Source organism: Cyrtonyx montezumae, unplaced genomic scaffold, assembly GCF_038088225.1.
Source record: "Cyrtonyx montezumae isolate F1298 unplaced genomic scaffold, pur_monq_1.0 scaffold_17, whole genome shotgun sequence".
NCBI classification, from domain to species: domain Eukaryota; kingdom Metazoa; phylum Chordata; class Aves; order Galliformes; family Odontophoridae; genus Cyrtonyx; species Cyrtonyx montezumae.
The window spans coordinates 27627229-27650413 of NW_027071903.1; the positions used below are offsets into that span (position 1 = coordinate 27627229).

Sequence of the window (23185 nt, forward strand, 5' to 3'; positions counted from 1 at the left end):
TGAGTGAATAAACATAGTATTTAGAAAATGAGATTACATTATAAAATGGAAATGCATTTGTATGATCTGCTGAAAGCCTGCAGTAACAGTAGTTCTGACAGTTCACCTCCACATGCAAGTATTATCTTCATGAATGAGAGCAGGAAAAGTAGTGGTGAGCAACAAACATTTGAAAAGTCTACCTTAAAGGAAGTTGAGGCCATTTCAACTGCTGGTTTGATCACCAGCATAGCACCATCTGAATGTTTAAGAATCTTTTGGACATCTGTTCTTTTGCAGCATAACTGCAAAGTGGGCAATTGCAGATTTACCCCTTTCACAGATTGGAAATTGGAAAGCAAAGGAAACGTTTTCAGAGATCAAGATGGAAGTCTGCTGTGGAACTGGAAATTGACAGAGTTGTCAGCTCTAAGGTCATTATGCCAAGCATTGGATTATGAAGTTTTATCAGCTTTCTGTTTCAGACAGTGGCCCAGTTTGCTTCTAGTGCTGAAAATCTGTCATTCATTCATTTCCCAGTGCTAAACTTGTGTTAAAGTGGGAAGACAAACTTATTCATTCATTCGTTTGCAGTCTTTATTTATTTTCTTGGTGTTGGTGAACCAAGATCTAATGTAAAATAAAATATTCAATTGCAAGCTAATCCAATCCTAAATTACAGTACTGGAACATGTATGCACTCACACACCAATTCGACACAGTAAATATACACCTGTTCTGAGGTGGTCTGATGTGTGTGTTAACTTTTTGCCTTTCAAAACTAACATGAAATCATTTAATTTAATCTTTTTCTTTAGCAATGCTACAGAGTCCTGTGTGTGTTCAGCAGTACATTGTTTCTGAGATAGCGACTGTCGTCCCATACCAACAAGTGACATTTTATGTGGGCCCCTGCCCAGCAGTACAGTCGGGATCTGTTTGGGAATGGCCTGGGTGCCAATCAGAAGGGCACAATTTCAGATAGTAGCTGTTTGATAGAGGTTAATGGAGATTATGAACACCTGTCAACTGAAATACCACAACAGTTAATGCAAATAACTTTCCTCCATGATGCTTTCATCTTAAGGCAGTGCAGGATGTGGGGAAGTGGGAGACTAAGGGTCCAAGAGAGAGAGAGAGGTGGGCAGAAAAAGGAAGCTTAGAGGTTACACTTTGCCCTGTTTGGCAGTGGGTGTGCAGCGTGTGTGCATTTCTTAGAGGCTGGAAGAACCAATTCTGCCTTTTACGTGTGGATTTGATCTCCACCCCTCCAAGGGGATCATGTGTCAGTTCTGGCATAGCACAGATGCGGTGGATCTTGGCAGCTAAGACTGCCCCTTCCAAGCATTTTTATATAGGAACACGAGTGTACTGGCCAATTTCACATTCTAGCATTGCTTTTAACTCTGAGTTTCCATAGTACTTTCTATCCATTTGTCAGTTCTGAGTTTGTTTAAACAATGATTTCCATAATGAATTAGCTTGCTTCTCAGGGAAGTGTGTATATAAGAGGCATATAGGCTGAGCTGAAGAATCTTGAAGCTGCAGAATAGTTTCTTTAACACAATGCTCAATGTTTGGTCCTCCCTGCAAATTTCTTCTAAAAATGTTAAAGAGTAAGATAGGTGTGACCAAGTATTTATCTTTATTTCAGCATTAAATTACTTCAAATTAATATTTTACTTCGTCTTCCCTTTTTTTCTCTCATGCTTCTTTCAGGGTGGCTAAGGTGAAGGAAAAGGAAACACAACAAAAATGTTTTCTTTACAGTTTGGATCTTCCTTAGTTGACAGGTTTTCAAAAAGAAAAAAAAATTGCCTTTGAAATTTCTATCAGTGATTAAATCTGTCTGTTTTTTACAATAATCATTGCAAGGATTTATAGATTTTGTCTTATATTCAGAAACAAAAATGAAAAATCAAAAGGCAAGGATGGAATCACACAGGTTTTGATTTAAATGAGAAATAGATGTACACTGTTGTCATTTACGTTCTGAATGTCCAGGACACTAGATTATGAGCACTGCCCATAGCTGCTTGTCTGTGAAGCTGAAGGCTGAGTGCCCATTAAATGTTTAACTTGGATTATTTCATTGCATTAATCCTTTCTCAGGCATAATTAAACAGGTGATGAAAAACAAAGTGTAAATATAGTTGTCCCTTGTGTTAGAAAGAACAATGCTCCTTGGTATGCATTCACATAAGTAATGGGAAACTGATTCATGTATTGCCTATGCTTGAATACCTTAATGTATCAGTTGTTGTGGTTCATCATTAAAATTGTGGAAATGACATTGCTTTTAAAATATATGGCAAGATATGCTTTGAAAAAATGAGGCCAGCTCATAAAATCGAAAGGATAACATAATAAATAAAATTCCAGAAACCTGAGCATGTCTACTACAGCTTTGCCCTCCTTCTGACTGTGGTGTTGATGTTGGCAGGCAGTAGGCTGTGATCGACAACTTGGGAGCAATGCCAAGGAAGACAACTGTGGAATCTGTGCAGGAGATGGTTCGACATGCAGGCTTGTGAGGGGACAAGCTAAGGCACATGTCTCACCAGAAAAAAGTAGGTTGCAAATTGATACTGTGATAATTTATCCTTGATTGTTTTCTGCTTGTATATTAACATACATATTGCAGAGTATGACCTTTTCTCTATATACTTGTTTGAAGTTTTCCAAAGCTACTTACTAGAAGTCTGTGCTAGATTAGTCTGTGGAAATTCCATGAGGGATGCCACACGTGAGGGTATAGCTAGGAAAGAATTTGAGATATGTGTTTTTTGTAGAGCAACTCAATTCATTCTATCAGGAATAACTATCAAGATGCACACCTTATTGTAGCGTGTCCTCATGTTGCAAGATGTGTGATGCTGCAGCAAAATGTTTTTAAATCATGGAAACATCTTACACATGGCTTTATGGAAACTGTGGTGTGTGACTGAAAGTGCCTGGTTTTCAACTTAACTTGTTTTTTTTTCGTTTCTTTTTTTTTTATGTCTGAAGACAGTTGAACTTCAGAGGCAAAGTAAGCACTTCCCTGATATGAAAGGAATGAGGTGAAAATGGAGTAATACTTCTCATTTTTTTGTATATTTGACTCAAATTCTTCCATTGTTCCTCCAAATAATTAGCCCCTTACTGTGTGTAGCTTTGTAGGTCTCATTAGTATTGAAAATACTGGAGGAGTATCAGAATTGGGCTCTGTTGGACAGTTTTAAGTGTTGCACTGTGCTCATGTCCAGAAAAGATGTTGCACAGCCTTCCCTGTGACTCATTTTCTTTGAACATATAATTTTCTCCAGTTGAACTGGTTCCTTCTAGCAGACAGTAGATGGGAGGAAGATGAGCACAAACCTATGGCTCTGTGTGCTTTCCGCCCTCACAGATGCTCTCTGTAATCTCATAATTTGTCCAGTGTGCTTATCGTGTGGAAACAGCCGTTGCCTCATTGTTTGTTTTATGATTATTTCTGGCTTCACAATATGCATATATAATTGTTAGATGGAGATGCAGCCTTTGGGGTCTGCTTACCACCCTGCAGATCCCAGGTGCAGGGGTGATGACCGTGAGCTTTTGGAGTAAAGTTTATACACAGAGTTCAAATACAAGCAGGTATTTTTTAATGAGCAAAGCACCTGTCTCAGTCAGCTGTAGGTACTTGAGTACTGTTATAATTCAGCCTCTAAAGATTTCACTAATGCTCTGATTTTGAGAGAGCTGCTGTATATTGAATCATTTTTAATTCTTTCTGCATTACATATAAATATTTCCATGTTTTTTCATGCTACTGTTTTCAGTATGCTTCAGTGTAAATTTAACCTGAAAAACAATGTATGTTGATTTAGCACGTGTAGAGTGATTATTTGTACTGCATAATTTATACATACGTATTAAATCGCATAACAAAGCAATCTAAATTAAATAATGAATATTTTTGTGCCAACATCCATCAGTATCAGAATTTATCTCAAGACAAAAAGCCTTTTATTAATGTTCTGGATGGACTATCAGTGTCAGCATTTGTTTTGTCTTTGCTAGAAGCCTTTGTCACAGATGGGAAAATGTAGCTCAGTAATTTATAATGTTGCTCGTTGTGCAGTAATGAACACGTCGTGAACATTTTTACTGAGCTGAGTTTCCATGGAGGGTTACTCTTTGTTCACTTTGTCATACCAAATACTCAGAGCTTCTGGTCAGCCCAGAATAAGCACTCGTGAAGCAGTAAACATTGGATAAAATATCTGTAGTATCAACAAGTTGCACTTGTTTTGTGTGTTTATAGGTAGGCAGATATATAAAGGATGTACATGCACCAAATATCTCTTCCCTCTTGCTATTCAGCTAGAACAGAAAGGATTGCTCTGTTTATGCCAGTTTTATAGCAACAGCAATTCTCACACAGAAGGACAATGCTGAGGAGACCCTTAGCTCTTCTAAGGTAACCCAAACTGAATTTGGACTGGCAAATCTAACTGGATAGATCTTGATAAGAAAAAATAAACAGTTTACAACTTATTACTGCTTAGTATGTAAGTACGGTAAAGACAAGACAAACTCATTTTGTGACAGAATGTTGATTTAATTTTCCTTGTGGCATTCTGGCACAGAAAAGAGCTGACCACAGCTGACCTCACTTGGTGGTTCCCATTGCTGTATGTTATAAAGAACATGCTTCATTTTTTTCCTCTGTCAGAATTCATTGACTCTGGAGGAGTCCTATAAAATTAACTGAAGAAAGACTTTTGGGAAAGATGTCAGTTATGTCAAGTTTTGTTTTTATCTCTCATTGCATTCAGTTAGATTATATGATGGAATTGTCATTCATGTAAACTAAATGATACATCACAAAACTCAGGAATTTTGATGATTTCCTTAGCACTGATAGTTTCAATGTCTTTCTTGGGTCAAGCTGTTCAACACTATGTAGAAATTTTTCTGTATAATAATCTTCTGTGTGAATGAAATACAGAAATAAGCAAAAAGAGAGCGTAGCTTTATGTGGGACGGTAAAGAGAGATACAATATCTTCCAAATCTTCATTTGGACGCTAGTGTTGAGAAGTTAAATATCAATATGTGACAGACACGTATTTAAGAGGGAGCTTGTAAGGTTGTGAGCAGCATGTAAATTTTATTGTGCAATGAGGCAAATTAAAAAATTGGAAGAAAAGTGAGAAGCAAAGATTTTATTAGGGACGCTAGGGAAAATAAAAGTGCCTATAAGTCTTGGTCCTTATTTTAAAAGATAAAAATTAAATAATAGTAATTTAGGCATTGATAGCAAATGGTTTTTCAAGCACAACTTAACTTGTCTTATTATCTTATTATATGAAATGTTTTTCCTTGATCGGAAGCCTAAACAGCATAGAAAGAAAACTTAAGTGATTTGCAAATATGAAATGAACTGTCATTTCAAAAGTTCTTTATTTTTTTCCGCTAACACTTAATTGCCTTTGAAAGACAAAGTAAGTTAGACTTCTGCCAGCGAGCCAGATTCGAACATTCTGGTAAAATGATTAAAGGTTTGACTAATGATATTCAAACAGAAAGTGTAATAGGTTGTAAAATGTACCATCCATTGGGAAATAAGTTATCATGGGCCTGATATTTCTAGTACAATATGCATGGAACTCCCATTAACTCCACTGCACTTTGTCCACATGGAAAAATGGTAGGACTGGGCCCTAATGTCTGCTTCCTGCACCATTATTGGCAAGAAATGGTAGGAAAGTGTTCTGGTTCTGATACCAAGGAAGAAGTAAAGATGCTGGTTCTGAAATTAACATTGTGAAGTTGAAGGAATGAAGTTAAAGGCTCAGACTTCTAATCTGGTCTCATTTGATTCTCAAAAACCACGCAATACTTGTGAGTTTTAGCTTTCCTTTTTTTTTTTTTTTTTTTTTGCTAAAAGCTTCATGGAAAAGATCTAAGTGTAGGTAGATTTGTAAGTATTTTTTATTGTCTTCACCATGTATTTTATTTCCTATGCTACTGTAAAATTTATTGTCACGTGTTTGTATGTCATCACCCCAAACATGCTTACCAAAAAGCGAATTTCAGTTTCCACATCCAAACAGAGGCCTTCTGCCTCCTGCACCTATCCACTGAGCGCTGAGTTCAGCACTGCCACCTGGCAATGTGCTGCATCACATCTTTCTTCCTTCTGTGAAACCTTTGTACACAGAGCTAGAAAGCCTTATTGTCAAGGCTGTCTGATACTTCATATGTTTATATGCTTAATGATTTCTTGCCAGAATTAAACAGTTGGGTCAGAAACTCTGTATGCCAGGTGCTGAGTGCTTTGGAGAAATTTCAGCCAAAATAACTCAGCGTATTCCAAGGACACAGCAGAGAAAAACATGTTGTTTCCCATTGTCTAAACATTCCTGAAAACCTTTCTTTAGTATGTTTTAATATCTCCCATTATTGGATTTGATTGCAGATTGGGGATTTGATATTTGGCAGGCAGCATTCCTCTGGTTGTGGATAAGTTTTTAGTAATATCTGTGAACGTTGACACATATCTCACTATAACCTTTCACAAAAATAAATTAAAAAATGAAAAAGCCACCGCTCTCCCCTCAGGATCTGTATAGGTTTCTAGGATGCTAATGCTAACATTTCTGAAAAGCTTGTCCTTTTTGAGTTTGCTCTAGCTTGCTACATGTCCTAACCACAAATAGTCCGTATGTGTGCAGTCTCCTTAGAATAAATTAACACATCACTTTTCCAGAGCTAAGATATTAAGAAGAGGCCTTGTGCTTTCCCTTGCCTTCTGCCTTGCTGCTGTGTGGGATGGGTACCAGGGATTGAGGCATCAGTGATGCCTCCAGCCTCATATTCAGACATGATGAAAATCAATTTGCAGAGAGCTTCTGGCTCTACCAAGCTTCAGATTTCTGACAGGGAGTGATGAGAGCACATGAGGAGAGGGAAAGTCCAAATGAGATCAGTTGGACAGAAGAAGTTAACGTTACATTCACATCGCAAAAGAAAGGTATGAGAAGATAGGAGGAAAATTCAGGACTGAGTGTACAGATGCACTGGGTCAAGGAAAAAGCATAAGAACGGAAGACTGAGATTAGATAAGGAATCTGGGATGGGAGACAAATTGAGAAAGAGTCTGAGAGAAAAGGGAGAAATGAACTGTGTGTAGAGCCAGAAGAGGGAAAGAGGGGATTGAGACTGCTTTGGCAGGAAAATTGTGTATAAAGAGGGATAGAATGCCAATATGTTAGTATTTCAGTTTGGATAAGGAATATGCTTTTTGAAGCAAATTTCCTGATGGTCCTAACATACTGCTCATCAGTTCACGTTTTGGTTGAAGTTAACCTGCAAGGTGTGCTCCTGAAAAGCACCTAATGTTCTCCTTCAGCTAATGAATAAGAAATCTATGGGATCATATTAGAGTTTGTTCAAAGTAAAGCACCTGAGACACATGTATAATGCAGATGTTGGGTCTTCTGCACCAGCTATTTCAGTCTACGGATTTATTGCTATTGTCTTGCACTGCTGGTTATGCAAGCTTAGATGGACTAGCACTTGCCAAGCAAACAAGAGAACAAGAATTATTTTTTTTTGCCAAAGAAGTTATTGTGCTTGTTTGTGTTAAAAGAAGATAATCCCAAGAACAGGGCATAAATGCATCTTGACTATTTCTTGCCTGTGGCAAGTAAGCATAATCCTTACTGTTAGTGTCTATGCCATGTGCTGCTGTACTAAAGAGTGCTGGTCTGCACAGGTGATTTTAGAGGAAGTCTAAAGGGTGTGCTCTGCAAATGTGAAGTGTGTGTACTGCACAGTTTGAACTGAAGCAGTTTGTCATCATATGGTAATTGTTTCTTGTCTTTTTTTTTTCACCAAAATAAAACAGCTATCTCTGAAACTCTACAGTCTATGGGGTTTTCCATACTTCCTTATTTCTTGAAAGAATACCTGTTACATTTTGTCATGGGAATTTAGTTTGCTTTATTTGAGGCTATTGTAGTTACTCTGAGGCCTCCTGCGATACTTTCATCATCTCTTACCTTACACAGAGAAATTTCTGTGTAACGACATTGGCTATTTCATTAGTTCATGCTGCTGTCTCCCTGCAAAGCCTAAGAATACTGACTTTTAAGTGATTCTGCAGTAGAATGAAGTTAGAGATAGACTTTTTTCTCACTACATGTTTTTGTTCTTCTACAAAGATTTTCCCATACTACCTCACATACCTCAAGTCTCAAGTGATTCTATCTTGAAATTAACATAATTGTTCTGTACAGTTGGTGGTTCCTGTCATTTTCAACTGAAACTGTTAAATTGTTCTCAGTGTAACCAATCATGAACATGAGGATGGATAGGGTAGGACTCAAGGAGAGGGGAATTGCACTTTTCTATTTCTTTTTATTTATTCATTTATTTTGTTTACCATGGGACAGTTAGAGTCAACATTCATAACTGCTGCTGTTTTCAGTAGACATAGTTCAGGTCTTTTTTTAAAAGTATGTCATTGGCTTTGCTGATTTTTGTCATTGAGCAGGTTAGCACACACCCCAGCACCAATGTCTTTTGAAATTAGGCATAGCATCAGTGTAGATGACGGAAGGCACTGCAGTAAGAGTCCAAACAGTTTGAGATTTTTAGTTCCCTTGTGCTGACAAGTTGTTTGGGGACCATTGTGTTTTGTGTTTTGAGAGCACAGAGGCCTTCAATCAGACCTGGAGGACCAACAGATAAGTGCTGAGCAAATACATGGAAAGAAAAAGTTTTTATAGGCCTGAAATAAATCCTCTGCCCTGCTGTAAGAGGAGAGAGGGAAAAATCCCAACTGGCCCATATGTGAAACAGTAAATGGGCCCGCCATGACCCACATGGAAAAGTAAATAAAACCCGCTGAATTGGATTGAGCTCAGGAATGTGGCTCCTTTATTTTGATCCTGGGGATTAGCTCCCAGTCTTACCATAGCAGGGAGTCTGATCTTGCTCTCATTGAAATCCAAAATCTAAATCCACATTAACACCATAGAAACAGGATCAAACCTTGCCATCTAAAGTAAAAGCAATCCAGGAGCTTAATCAGCAAGTTCTGTGTGTAGTGTTGTGCACATACATTTGGTGAGAGGCTCGCAGGTTCAGAGCAGAGTATTTGTTCCACCAAGGAGCTGAAAAAGATGACCCCATCCTCCTTCAGGAATCTGCACAGTGGAAGCATTGTTAGGACAGAGAGACAGTGTCATCTGTTTCTTAGTCAGATGTTGTGGTCCAGTGTTTCTGTATGTTCCAAATGGTTTGAGACAACTTCAGCACTCAACTTGTGAACATATATAAACAAACAAAAAAGATAATCTGAAATTCTTTTGAAGCTATAGAATAAACAAACAAAAAATAATTTGAAATTCTGAGTACAGATTTCAGTGCAGCAATTTCCTCTTATGTCTTCATAAGAGGTTGCTACTTTTAACAATGTAGATCCTACTTATTCAATGGAAAATATACAGCTGTAGAACCATTTTTAAGACACAGCCTTTGTCCCTTGAAGAATATGAATTATATTATGTCAGCTGAAGAGACCTATGGAATACATTGTTTTGGAGCCAGACCTGGGCAGTCATAACTACCATCTTGTAGGAAGTGTAAATTGTCCTCTGGAGAAACCAAAAATGTTGCTTGGGTCAGTTAATTTCTTATTGTCCTCCAAATCCTTATCTCAGTTCAGAATTTCAAACCTCTAACCTTTTTCCCTCTATAATTTACTTCATCTCGTAAGACTGTCCTAGGTCATAACTATGTCTGTAAGGTACGAGCATCTCCTGTTGCCAGACTTCCTGACGGTTCTGTGGAGCTGAGGAGGTTGAACATTGTTGTGGTGGTGAACTTAGTCATCTCCTCTAATGCAAATAAAATACTTTCTGGTAATATTGTCTCCACCGCAGAGAAACACCAAATTTAGCACCCCCATGAGACTTTTGGACCATATCAGAGAGTGCTTCGGTGAGGTTGGAATGTCTGTAGTACTGCTGAAAGAATGTGAAGCATCCTGAAAAGGGATCAGCAAAGCCTGCCGGGACGAGCAGAGCTTGCTGTAAGGAGGTGGAGGAAGCGCAGCAGAACGACCCTGGTTGTTCTCAAGAGAAGCAGTCCTACACATCTCTGCACATCTGCAAATCTGGGCTTCATCCATTACGTGCAGAATGCCTTTGGTTCCACTTCAAAACAGCAGTTGCATGTATTCAGAACTGGTTGGGATCAGACTCTTATGTGAGGTTTTGTGTGTTAGCTGCTGGTTGGTTGTCAAGACAGGATACAATCCCTGACCAAGCAGGGACAGATGGGCCCCTCAAACCTGCTTTCTTTCAAACGCTGTAGAGCACATATGAATTCAGTAGTTATTTCCTTGCTTTAAAGATATATGCATCCACTACCTTCTGGCTATCTTTAGCAATTCGCCTGATGAAAAACCAAGATGCAAAAAGATATTAAGTGGTTCAGTAGTTAATGTTTTTTCCAGGGCTCCTTAACTATATTATTGTTCTTACTGTAGTATTTTGCACTCTGGTGGAATACCCAAGTATGAAATTAATAAAGGTCATATTTTATTACATCCAAAATAAATTGTTATATTTAAATGACCTTCCTAGAAATTGGTGATATAAAAATTGTAACCTAAGAAGGTGTTTATTTTAGAAAAAAATAATTGCAGTATTTGCTTGAAGTATCCTGACCATTTGGCAGAATTTCATACTTATGCTAAGGAGATGTAAACCAGAAGCTGATAATTTAGCATCTACTATAAAAGGGTCTGGTTTAAAGTGGAATGCAACGTTCTTAAACTACTTTTTAGTTCAAGCTTAACTCAAATATTCTTCCTCTCTATGTTGTATGACTTAATTCTGGAGCTATGTATCACAGCCTTTCAGCTCATTGTACTTCCAAATTTGCCCCTGGTTCATGCCATTATTCATTATTCATGCCATTATTGAACACAACACCCTCTGTGGGGTATGCTTGGAAAAGGACTGTGTTTGCAGGTCCTTCCTTAGGGCAGGACTTAAGCTTGGCTGTGATGGAAATGGGATGTAGCCTATTGGAACTCCGTTGTTTGGACTCCTCTCTCATGCTTCTGTGGATATCCATGTCATGCACTGTGTGTACCCTTTTGTAAGAGCACCACTCTTGTTGGCATGAAAGATTCTAGTTGATTGATTTGACTGTTAACTCAGTTTGCTTGGGCAAATTATACGTTTCTTATGTTTGAAATGGAAAGTAATAACTTTCAGCCTTTGTAAAATGCACTGAAGTAAGTGTGTTGTACATTTATATGTGAAGAGGCTATTCAGGCAGCCAAGAGCTGTTTTGTATTGACATGTTCTATTCGGGTCTGGTTTGGTTTATAGTTAATTTTAAATTGGGGCTCTTACTGGAAGGAATGATATTGTATGGTATGTTAGATGTAGATACTCTGTTATAATATATATGTTATAACTAAAATATATTTGCTCTTAACTGGTCTGTAATTGGTTAAGGGCTGGTGTTAAGTAGATGATTTATTTCCTGTAAGTCCTGCCACTTATTAAAGTTGTGACCTGCAGCAGGAAATGAGGTGTGGGCAAAATGAGACTGAACAGCTGCAGGGTTTTGTAAGGGGGAAGCACTACTTAACAGATTCTTTTTGTCAATTTGATGATTAGGAAATAAAACTAAGACAACACAGTGTAAATATGCTCTTAATACACTACTGACATTTCAGTTGTTTTTGTTAATAGCAAATAATTTTCCAATACCAAGAAAGATTTACAAGTCCGTGTGTAGGTCTATAAGAGTTGCATAGCATAGCAAACAGACTCAGTATACTCTACCTAATAAAATGGCGTATGATTATTTTTAATAGAAAAATTGTGAAACCTGTTAAATGTTTTCATAGTTACATTTGACAGTTTTCAGTCTAGTTATGTGATGTGCAAATTCCCTGATGCAGGATAACTTCTAAAATAGTTCTTTAATTTTCCTAGGGGAAGAAACAGTGATCGCCATTCCACATGGGAGTCGCAGTGTGAGAATTACACTCAAAGGACCAGCACACCTTGGTATGAGTGAGATGTTTTTTGTTTTTATTCATATGCAGAAGATACAAACTGAGTCTTGTCCCTGAACTCATCCAAATTTTAAGAATATGGGTAAGATCATAACCTTGATTCCACTTCCCATCTTTAATATCCACCTTGACACTGTCTTACAAAACACTGGAAGACTACTTACTAAGAAGAAATAGAATAAAATAAATAGTACTGGTGGTTTCTTAATTAATCTAAACCAGCGAGTTCTTGTTTAAGGATTCTATAATCAAGTACAGTCTTAAAATACACACAGACAGTTCCAACAAAATTCTTTTAAATGATTTTGTGTGGGATTGATAGCACTCAAATAGGCCAGTGCTGGATTTCTGGTGAAGAGTTTGAGACTGAGAAGGAGCTTGTAACGGACTGGGGAATTCAGATCAACTGTTCAAAGCCATAAAAAGACCAAAGTTGATAACCTCTATGTCTTGTGGAAAGCAAACTGTGTGACTTAGTTCCCTTGGGATCTTAGCACAGTCCTGTGATTTTGCTTTTAGAAAATATGAGTGACTGTGGACAAGCATGGGATTGATACTTCAAGCTGTTGGCTAAGTTAGCTTTAATTCAGCCAAGCACATAAGTGCAGGCTTAACAATAAGGATGCAAATAGTCTAATTAAAATCACAACTTTGACCTAAGAGCCAGTAAAGCCACTTGGTTGATGAGCAGTGTTCTAAAAAAATGAGCTAGGGTAAACAAAAGACAAGTATCTGTGCAAGCACTGTTTCGTTGTAAAAGATTTGATCGTAATGAATTACCAGTGAGAAACAGCTTGTTATTCTGTCAGGGTTCCTGATATTTTCTGGGAGTCTGGTAGTAGTAACTATGGTAATTTCTTCACCCACTGACCTGCTTTAGATACAGAACTAATCGCTTCAGTGGTAGACTGTACTGCCATACCAAGCATTGAAATAAACCATTCATTTAATGTTTAGAGCAATTTTTTTTTTATTAGCAAGAGTGGAGAGCTTAGTCCAAGTCATAGAAACAAAAATGACTTTTATTGCTATGTGATATGTAAACAGAAGAAAGAAATGCATTTTACTTGAAAACTACCCATTTTCTTTGTTTACTTTGAAGAAAATACCATCATTTCAAAGAAAAAAAATAATATTTTTATTTTAGAGTAGCTCCAGAATGACTTCTAGATGTGATATTGATATTAACAATATGCAAAGCACAACTTAACCTTAAAATATATAATATTAGCTTAAAAATATTGGAAGAAGTGTATGAGGGTGTTATCTTGACCACTTCCAGTCAAGACTCCTATTTTGCTATTTCTTAATTAATTCTGCAGAAGAAAGCTGTTGTTTCAACTTCATGAGGAAAAAGTACTGGATTCAGTGGCTCCTGGGGGATTTCTGGAAAGCTCTTGAGGAATGCAGCAGCAACTCGTTAACTAAGTACAGAGTGCTCCTGGCTTCCTACCCAGGGTGGTTCCGTAAAGAAGCTGTGGCTTGGCATTACTTTTGTTAGCTAGTTCTCTAGCTGGAAGAGAACTGTGAAGTTCCTTTAACCACTTCCCCCAGCACATCTGTTTGCAAATCATTGAGGATTGAGACATTTGTTACCTTAAGTGGCAGAGGCAGAAAACAAGAGGGAGCTGTTGGAGTGGGGGATGGAAGTTGCATTGCTTCCTAGTCAGATCTTCAAGAACCTGTATTCTGGAGGAGCTGATCGAGTGTTACTTGTGTGCCCTCATTACTGACTTGTATGTACGTTTGTAGGTGTTATTTTCCACTTAGAATATCTTTGGTTTGCAACTTTATTGGCTCGGTGAGAGTGCTCTGCTACAACTAAAAGCAAAACTTAAAAAACAGTCACTTCTTATTGCAGGCTCCATTTGTTTGTCATGTTCTTCCTGGCGTGCAAGGAGGTGAATTTAACAGGTGGAGCAGGGACTACTTACTGCAGAATTTTGTACTGCCTCCAGTATATGTTTGCTCTTCAAGTAAACGCAGCAATAGCAAACATTTGAAGAGCACTATAGAGTATCTGGCACTTTTCCCTTTGTCCTGTGTTATTTTGTGTTTCATCCTGGGCTTTATAGTCTGCTCTTGTTCCAGGGAAACACAGCTGCTGGATTAATCAAAAATTGAAAGCTGGTTAGAGAGGTAGTGCATGACAAATCTGAAACAAATAAATGCGCTGAACGTTTACAGTCAGCAGCTTATGTTGAAAGACTCATTTCTTTGTAGCTGGCATTTTGTTTGTGCTTATGGATGCTTTAAGTGACATCAGGTGACAAAGGTGTTGCTTTACTTCTGTCATTTTGGGGTTTAGTGAATGGCTTGGTTGAAAATAACCAAATAATTTGTAAAAAATTGGCTATGAATAAAACGTTTCACTGTATTGTTTTGGTCTTGATTTGGACTACATGATGGCTTCTTGACCAGTTGTTTTAAGAGCTTTATATTCAAAAGAAAGATATGAAAGTTCTCTGAAACTAATTTTCCAGCAGAAGAAACAGGAAAACAAGAAGCTAATATTTTTACAAGTGTCTAGTCCTAGATAACTGAGTTCATGAACTTAGGCAGGTTAAATTTCACTAAAAAAAAGTAATGAAGCTCTTTTCTTCTTTTTGTCAACTTCTTCTCCACTTTCAGAGATTTGCATTACTTGACAGTATTTAGCTGTAAATCTGTGCACTACTTTGTCTGCAAAGTGCTGCTCAGAGGATGACAACGTTGCTTATGTTTTCCAAAGAATGTATTTGTTTATTTGGGTCCTCCATAATGTGTTATGTGCAAGGAACTTGCACATAAAAAGAAAACTTCTGAGTAGCAACTCCCTGGATTTGTCTTTGTATCACTACACAAGGTGCAGAGTGTTCCCAGGCCACTCAGCTCTTGCCTGCCTGCCATTATGGATGCTTTTACACTGGGTCTTCCAGCTACAGCAGGGCAAAGAATTTCCCTGGGAAAACAATTTATTTTTTATTCTGACACCAAGTAAGAGAGCCAGTGTGTCTTTAGCACTAGTGATTACCTTGTCAGGCACAGGTGACTACTCAAGAGAATTCCCTGTCCTTGTGACTCTGTGCATCTGGAGTCTGTTCCTAGTGGAAATGGGTTGGGCAAGGGTGTGCTTTGATTCCCAGAGATTTTTTTTCCCTGACAGAATAGCATTTGACTCAACTCCAGATTCCTACCCTATGACCAAGGTAAAGTCATACTGTAGAAATATATCCTTCTTTAAACTTCCAGCCATGCATGGATCTTCGTTGTATCTATGAGAGTAGTGGAACGTAATATTAAAAAATCAGACATAATTTTGGTACTGGATTTTATCATATAAGACATCTGCTAATTCAAGAAGTACATATGACATTTAAAATCACTTCAAAGCAAGACTTAATGTATTTATGTAGGTGTCCACCAAGTCTCCAAAAGGGTAAATTCCATTATCTCATATCAGCTCTAAATGCTGCTCAATATGTTTGCCCGTTTCTAAGGAAATTAGTGAACTATTTATACTGTTTACACAAATGCACTTGGGAATATTCCTGCCTAGGCAGAGTGTTGGGCCTGTTTTCCCAGGTTCCTTTGCTTTTGGTAAAAATAATGAGCTTGGACAGTTTTGCCTCATTCTGATCTTTCACGTAATTCTTCTATGTATGTATGTATTTATTTATTTTTGTCTATTTATTTGTTTTACAGCTCTTTCCTTAGGCCTTCAGGAAAGCTTTCTGCTCTCAGTATTTTGTATGATTCTTTCTTGGGTTCTGGTAGTCTTTAATTTTTAGATTTTTCCACTCAGTATCTGATACTACAGATACAGTTCCTGAGTCTGATTCACTTCATTATTAATATTATTATTAAAGCAATTTGTAATTACTTTAGAAAGATATATGTTTTTAATTTAAGTGGCTTATTAAAGATCACCTACTGCTTGCCAGATTGTTCTTTCCTGTGACTGGCAGTTATATTCTTCCAGAGACCACGTGCCTGTGTTTTATTGATCAAATGAAAGGAGTCCTTCCTAATTTTGAGGATGTTCTTTCACTAATTTTCATAAATAACTCTGAAGCGAAAGGGACAAGGAGGAGTATTCTAGTGTCACACTAATATTTTTTTTGCCAGAAGTGGTGTTTTTGTATGTGTTTCTTAAAAAAAAATAACATTCTGCATTGCAAAATAACAGCTGAAATTCTTTCAAAAAATGAGCGGTTAAAGTGAAAATTCTCCATTGTAGTCTGTGCAAGAAAAAAGAAACATTCTTAATTCAAAGTAAATTCAGAAGAGTCAGTCAAAAGAAAGGCTGGTTTATCTTAGGCTGTCTCTGGAGATCTGTCTACACACATTACATAATGTAAACAGCACTGGGTCATTGTATCCGTGTTCACACAGTTTATACAGTATAAGCTTACAACATTTGAAAAAATTATAAAGATGTTTCAGAGTAATATCTCTACTTTTATTGGTCTTGCCTGGACATTATTTACTGGTATGAAATTACTCAATTCTGATACAGCTTCATCCATGACAGGCTTGTACTATTGTATTCTGATTTATTTAGCTGTCATTCATGCAACATACTGAAAGCATGGAATTAAGTAGCTAACTGGAAAATTCATTGATGCAGAAGACATAAAGCTGAGGTATGGTAAGTAGTAGTGGAGTCTTCAAGTAAGCTTCTCATGCAGGTAATCACCTCACCTGGCTAAAATACAACAGAGTGGCCGTGCTGCTCCCTGACCCACATGTCAGATGAGCTATAAACAGAGCAGCCTTTGTATCCGTAATTTTAAATGATCATAAGTTGTAAGTGCAGCAGTTTTACTGAAAATTAGTTTTAGTAAAAACAGTTTGCCAACTTTGAGTAATGTGCTGTCCATGCCTTTCTCATAAACTGCCCAGATAAACTGTAACCCAACTGATGCATTTCAAGTGACCTGCTGTGCACATTCACTGTATTATGCAGATCCCAGAAATTCTAACTTCCTTAAGTACATCTTCTTTTAGCTTTGTCTGCTTATAGTTCAGTCAGTTTGCTGGAAATGACTCAGTCCTAAAATGCTTCGTCTGTCTTCTGGAGGCTGTGGTCTGTTAGTTTAATCTGTTTCCAAGGAATGCAGAACAGTTCAAAAAGGGTTTTCATCACCACCTGTTTTGAGAGAGGGACATCTCTCAGGCAGCACTGCTGCTACCGACCTCGTGGCCTTGCTTTTTGCTAATACGGGAAATATTTGGAGTTAAGTTAATGACCTATGCAATGGGTAGAGTGAAAAAGCTTTTGAGAGAAGTGTTTGGTGAGTTTGATGCCATTCAGACTTCTCTGGAGACTGACTGCTGAAACTGCTAGGCTCCAGTGATGTTAAGTATAACTTAGTTTTCTAAATGTATTGATTCTATTAATTTTGTGACTTTCAACTTGTCCTGCTGAATTTATTGCTTTATAACTGTAACAGAGTGCTTTTCTAGGAAAAAATAACTCCAGAGAACTTTTGGTATGGAAGGATAGCGTGATCCTGTGCTGACATGTCATGCAATCATGCATCAGCCTATAACCTGAAGTGGCTAATAGTCTCACAGATATTTGGTATATTCTTTAATGCACATGTACTGCTAACACTTGCAGTATAGAGTTGCAAATGTTACTTTCTGTCTTCCTTGAAATGAGAAAATAGCCTGTCTAAATTTGCAAATTGCATATTTCTTCCCTAGCTATAGAGTCAAAGACACTACAAGGAGACAAGGGAGAACACAGTTTTGATGAACCTGGAACATTTGTCATAGAGAATACAACTGTTGAATTTCAGAAAACAACAGACAGGGAAATCATAAAGATCCAGGGACCTCTTGGTGCAGATTTCATTATCAAGGTGGGTTATGTGTGTGTACAAGCTTACAAAGATCTTGCAAGTACATGCAACATAGTAATAAGCTGTTGGGTTGTAGTAATACAATAAATCTTTCACAAGATAAATAAGGAATTCTAATTAAAACCCAGAGCTAATTTATACTAATCACATCCCAACAAGTTAAAATGTTATGAGGTTGATGTCTTTGCTGTGGTAGAAAGTACTACAGGATATTTAATGGTAAAAATATCCTTGATTTTTGTTTTAAATATTACTGAAATATTACTGTACACTGTACTGATGTTAATCCAGTTGAAGACTGCCACCTACTGAATCTGAACGTTGCTTCCCAGAGCACCCTAAAATCACTCAGACAACTGACAGCCCAACTACTGACTGTTTCTAATCCTTTTAGTTTCTGTAATACACAGACCATGTGTCAATGTATCCTATCATATATGTGCATGTACTGCTGTGTAGAAACTTAAAAATATTTGACAAATATTGATTGATAAAGAATTTAGACATACAGTTTTCCATTGGAAATGGAAGATGTTTCAGTACTGTCACCTCTCTTGGCTTTATCTCCTTGTTGTAGAAACACTTTCAGTACTGTTCATTATTTTGCAACTCTGATATCACCTGTGCAGTTAGACCTGCCTAAACATGAATCATTATGCACAATTCTAGTCTTCCCTCTCCAGCAAATTCTTAATGTTTTGCTGATAAGTAGATAAAGCAGAAGAATACAATCGGGAACTTTGTCAATCAAGTATTGATAATCAAATAATTACGTTATTATCTTAAATAATTTGAAAAACAAAGTGATGTACAAATGCTTGACTACTGGAAATTTTGATTTATTGGATTCTCTTTAAATTTTATGCCTGTTGTCATAATACAGTCTGCGCTATTTCTACCTATGAATTCTGTTTTGAAATTTCATAAACAGTACATTATATACATGTGTTTTAATGGAACTTTCTCTAGACCAGGTACTCTGGATTGAAAGACAGTGTGGTTCAATTCTTCTTCTATCAACCTATCAGTCATCAGTGGAGACAAACAGACTTCTTCCCCTGCACAGTGACATGTGGGGGAGGTAAGCAATGACAGTTCTTTTTACAAGTTCAGATTTACAACCTTTATCTACATGTTTATTGTTTGTGTGTCTTTGCACACTGGTGGTGGTTCTTCAAAAAGCTGTTGACAGAGTAGCAAGTAAGTTGTTTTTTCCTCAGTTAATTTAACTGTCATTTTTATCCTGTATTATGAGAAGTCATGTTCTCATAATTGGATTGATCATCAGAGTAAGATCTTAAGATACAAAGATATGACCTTGAGAGTGGAAAATAATAATTCCTAAATGATATTTTAAGAAAGTAAATAAAGAAATACAATGAAAAAACAGTCAAATAATTAAGAGAAGGAGGGCAGTTTTAAAACACTTCATTTAGAAACTAGTTACATGGAAAGCAGAATAAATAAACAGAATTTAAGAAACAATTACTATCAACACCTGTGGCTCTGGAAATGTGGTCATGATAACAGTTGGAAGATAAGATACTGTGCTGTAGTTTCTACTCCTGTTGTACTTACTACCACTTACACAATGATTGCATGAAGTGCAGCTCAGCTACTGCTGAGCCAACCAAGCCCACTATTTGTCAAATCTGGTTCTTCAAAAATCATTGCCTTGTCATGGGAGGAATTTTTGACTCGCAGACAGCTCTTTCACTTCAGCTAGGTCACCTGAAACAAACAAACAAACAAACAAACAAAAAAACAGGAGATCCTGGTATAGGGATTTTGTGATTTCAGAGTACAGAGTACAGATGTGGTTTAGTTACTTGGGACACAAGTAAAAAGTGTGAAGGATGTTTAAAGCAGACTTTCAGGAGCTTTTGCAGGACCATCCTTTTTGACACTTGCACTGCACCTTAATCTGAAGTGCAGTAAATATGTGACTTAGAGCCTCGCCCAAACACTTCTTGAAGTCTGGCAGCTCGGTGCCAGGCCCAGGAGGCCTGTGCCATGCTCACTGCCCTCTTTCCTCGCCCCGCCCCTCCCCTGGCACAGCTCCATGCCTTTCCCTGGGCCCTGTCACTCAGCAGGGAGCACAGCCCGGCGCTGCCCCACTGCTCCCTGTGAGGCCCTGAAGCCTCCCCGCAGCCCGCTCTGCTGAACGAACCCAGGGGCCTCAGCCGCTCCTCACACGCAGTGCCCTCTGTGCCCTTCCCCATTTTGTAGCCCTCCTTTGCACGCTGAGAGCTTTAAGTCCTTCTAATATGGTGGTGCCCAAACGTGCAAGCAGAGCTAGAGATGAGGCCACGCAGATAGGACAGTCCTTCCCTCAGTGTGCCTGAGGTACCCCAGGTTATGGTTGGACTTTTTGGCTGCCAGGACACACTGCTAACTCAGATTCAACTTGTCATGATGATTCCAGTGGATTGTACTTATGAATTGTTCCCAAACCTCTCTGATAAGGGAAGAAGCATGTAGCATCACAGTTGTGATGTGCCTGACTTTGTAGCTGCATATCTATAATATGAATCTGGTAACTTTATGAACAGACATTGATGCTCTTGATGGCAGTCCTGAGAGCAGAGAGGCTAGTGGGTAAAGAAGCACAAAGCTAAGTTCATGCCTGCCCACAAAAGTAGGAGAGTTAGGAATGGCACATTACTGTGTCATGTAAGGGAGTTGTATTGCAGTGGCCTGACTTAAACCTGTTATCATAATGCAGATTTGGTAGCCAGATTGTCTGTCTGGAAACTTCTGCTGGCACTAAAGAAGTTTCTCACAACAGGGGCTTGGAATCAGTGCAACACCATTCTCCACTAGAATTAAATTATATTTAATTTAATCTTCATGTGTGGGGAGGAAGAGTGGAGCAGGAACATATCAGAAAGCATAGTCAAGCCTGAATGTACAAGAATGTCTAAAGATTTCATTTATCTTATTTGCAAGTGACAGATCTTCTGGGTCCTTTCAGTACTTCGAAGAACAGGAACATACTTTGAGCACTGGAACTGCTTAGTTCTTTCTTCTTTATGGTTATCACCTTCATGGACGATGACACTTTGAATCAGCCAAGAGATGCAGAAATATAGCCAATGATATATGATACTGCAGCAATTTCAGTAGACATTGACTCTTGTTAGTTTATTGACTCCATTTGGATTTTCATTCTTGTGGTTTCAAACTTTTTTTTCTTTGCACATACCAGAACATCCTCCTCCTCTCCTCGTGGTCCAAGTCAGCTCCTCTGAATGAGTCTTTTTCTCTTAGCCAAAAAAGAAACCTCGTGGTTATGAAACTCAGATCCCTTCTGTTAACCAATCTTTCCACATATTTTATTTATTTATTTATTTATTCGCCAAGTTGTTACTTCAAGTTTTCTTTTGTTGGCTCTTCAACTAGGAAAGTTCTTGAAACTATTTCTTGGTTTTCTTTGGTTTAACTTAACATGGCTTTTGGATCTCATCTACAATTCCTCTGGCTTTCTGTTTTAAGGTGTTTTTGTTTTTTTTTCTCTTTATTTCTTTTTTCAGCATGCATGATCATGTAACAGAGCTCTCACTAACATACACATTAACTCCTCCTTGGGGGTGGGCTGTTGTGGAATGTGTAGTAGAACCATATGACTTAGTAGGGTTGCCTTGTGACAGAAGAGCTTTTCCACTATGCCACATGTGACACATTTATGTATGCTTTTATTTCTATCCTTAGAGTACTATTAGAGTAATGTGTCAGTCTCATGTAGTATTAAGGTAAGTTAACGTAACTGTTGCAGTGAATTACCTTCAGTGAAAATCCAGTCATGAATGCTCCTACCAAGGAAATATAATCATGGAAATTAACTCTATGGAAGCACATTGTTTGGAGGGGTTTGGAGGGCGAGAGTGGTAAAGGGAGAAAGAAAAATTCGCTTTATCTCCATTATAATGATTTATCTTTTTCTTCTGTGTTAGGTTATCAGCTTAATTCTGCTGAATGTGTGGATATTCGTCTGAAGCGTGTTGTTCCTGATCATTATTGTCATTACTACCCAGAAAATAAGAAACCAAAGCCCAAGCTAAAAGAGTGCAACATGGATCCCTGTCCTTCAAGGTTTGTATGAGAAATAAATTCAAGAATGTGGTGTAGTCATTTACTAAGGAACAAGCAATCATATTTAATTAATTTGGCTTCTCTTAATCTTTAAGATTACTCAGTCTTGGTTGATTACTACGTGCACTGAAAGCTGGAATCAGGCACCATTGTCATTGGGTTTGTAGTATTTCTTAATTGTGCATTATATGATTTTGCTTTATACTGATATTACAAATGTCAGTTTTCCCTTTCTTCAAGGGGAAATTCTATCTTATTTTCTATCTTATTTTGCTGAGTGTTATGACACTAGTATGAGGTTTTTGTGAGGTTTTATGAGGAAAGATTGTTTTTCTGTTTTTGGATTTCATCAATCCTGCCATTCAGAATTTCTCATTAAAGGCAGTGGCTCTAGTTCTTAGTCAAGTTTTGCATGTGGTTTATCTTGCTTTATTCATTTATCTGCCAGAAAGTCTCATTCTATTTTTTGTACTGCAGTGCTGACAGTAATTGAAGTTTGGGTCTTCATTTTTTTGTGTTTTTATGTGCATGTGTTTTTTGTTGTTTTTGTTATTCACATACAATGGATATTATTGCCAAATTATAAAGGCTGTGGTATACATAAATTGTACTGAGTTGCACTACAGTATTTCAAACTAACTTCTGGATTGTCTGATGAGGTTTTCTGGCTGTGCTAAAAGAATCTTAAAATAACATTGCAGTATCGAGTCCCAGAACCTCACAATAATATGCCAGCTGGACGAACTGGAGTTACATGGAAGAAGGAAAGGAAACACACTCACTGGATTTCATTTCCTAATGCTAAACTGTCCATTTCCTTTCATTCCTGTTGAACATAATTGTTGATAGTGACCTGTAACAGTTGTAGATGTGCAGGCTTTCAAGACTTTTTCCTGGAGAGCTGATCACTCTATGGAGTGGTAAGACTTCAGTAATGCTTAATGGCAGTGTGTGCCAAATATTACAGCGTTGAATGGGAAAATAAGAGAAAGAAAGGGTGTAATCCTTTTTCCTTTCAAGTTTATAATATACAGACAGAAAAGGAGGACTGCTACTAGATAGAATACCGTATTTCTTAGAATTGGAAGTGAGGCTTTATGCTGGCAGTTCAAGCAGATTGCTCTAGAAGGATCCTAAGCACCATTCAGACCTGTCTAGAATTAATCCCACAATGCATTTATTTCACT

The 23185-nt window shown here is 37.7% G+C and overlaps 1 protein-coding gene across 1 annotated transcript in view; it reads left to right on the plus strand.

Annotated features, from left to right (window-relative positions):
- Nucleotides 1-23185, plus strand: part of ADAMTSL3 (ADAMTS like 3) — a 173382-nt gene that overhangs the window by 98535 nt on the left and 51662 nt on the right. Inside the window, exons 6-10 of the mRNA XM_065733955.1 lie at nt 2423-2549; nt 11975-12049; nt 17749-17906; nt 18876-18987; nt 21860-21998. Coding sequence (XP_065590027.1) covers nt 2423-2549; nt 11975-12049; nt 17749-17906; nt 18876-18987; nt 21860-21998 — 611 coding nt within the window. The remainder of the gene's footprint in view (nt 1-2422; nt 2550-11974; nt 12050-17748; nt 17907-18875; nt 18988-21859; nt 21999-23185) is intronic.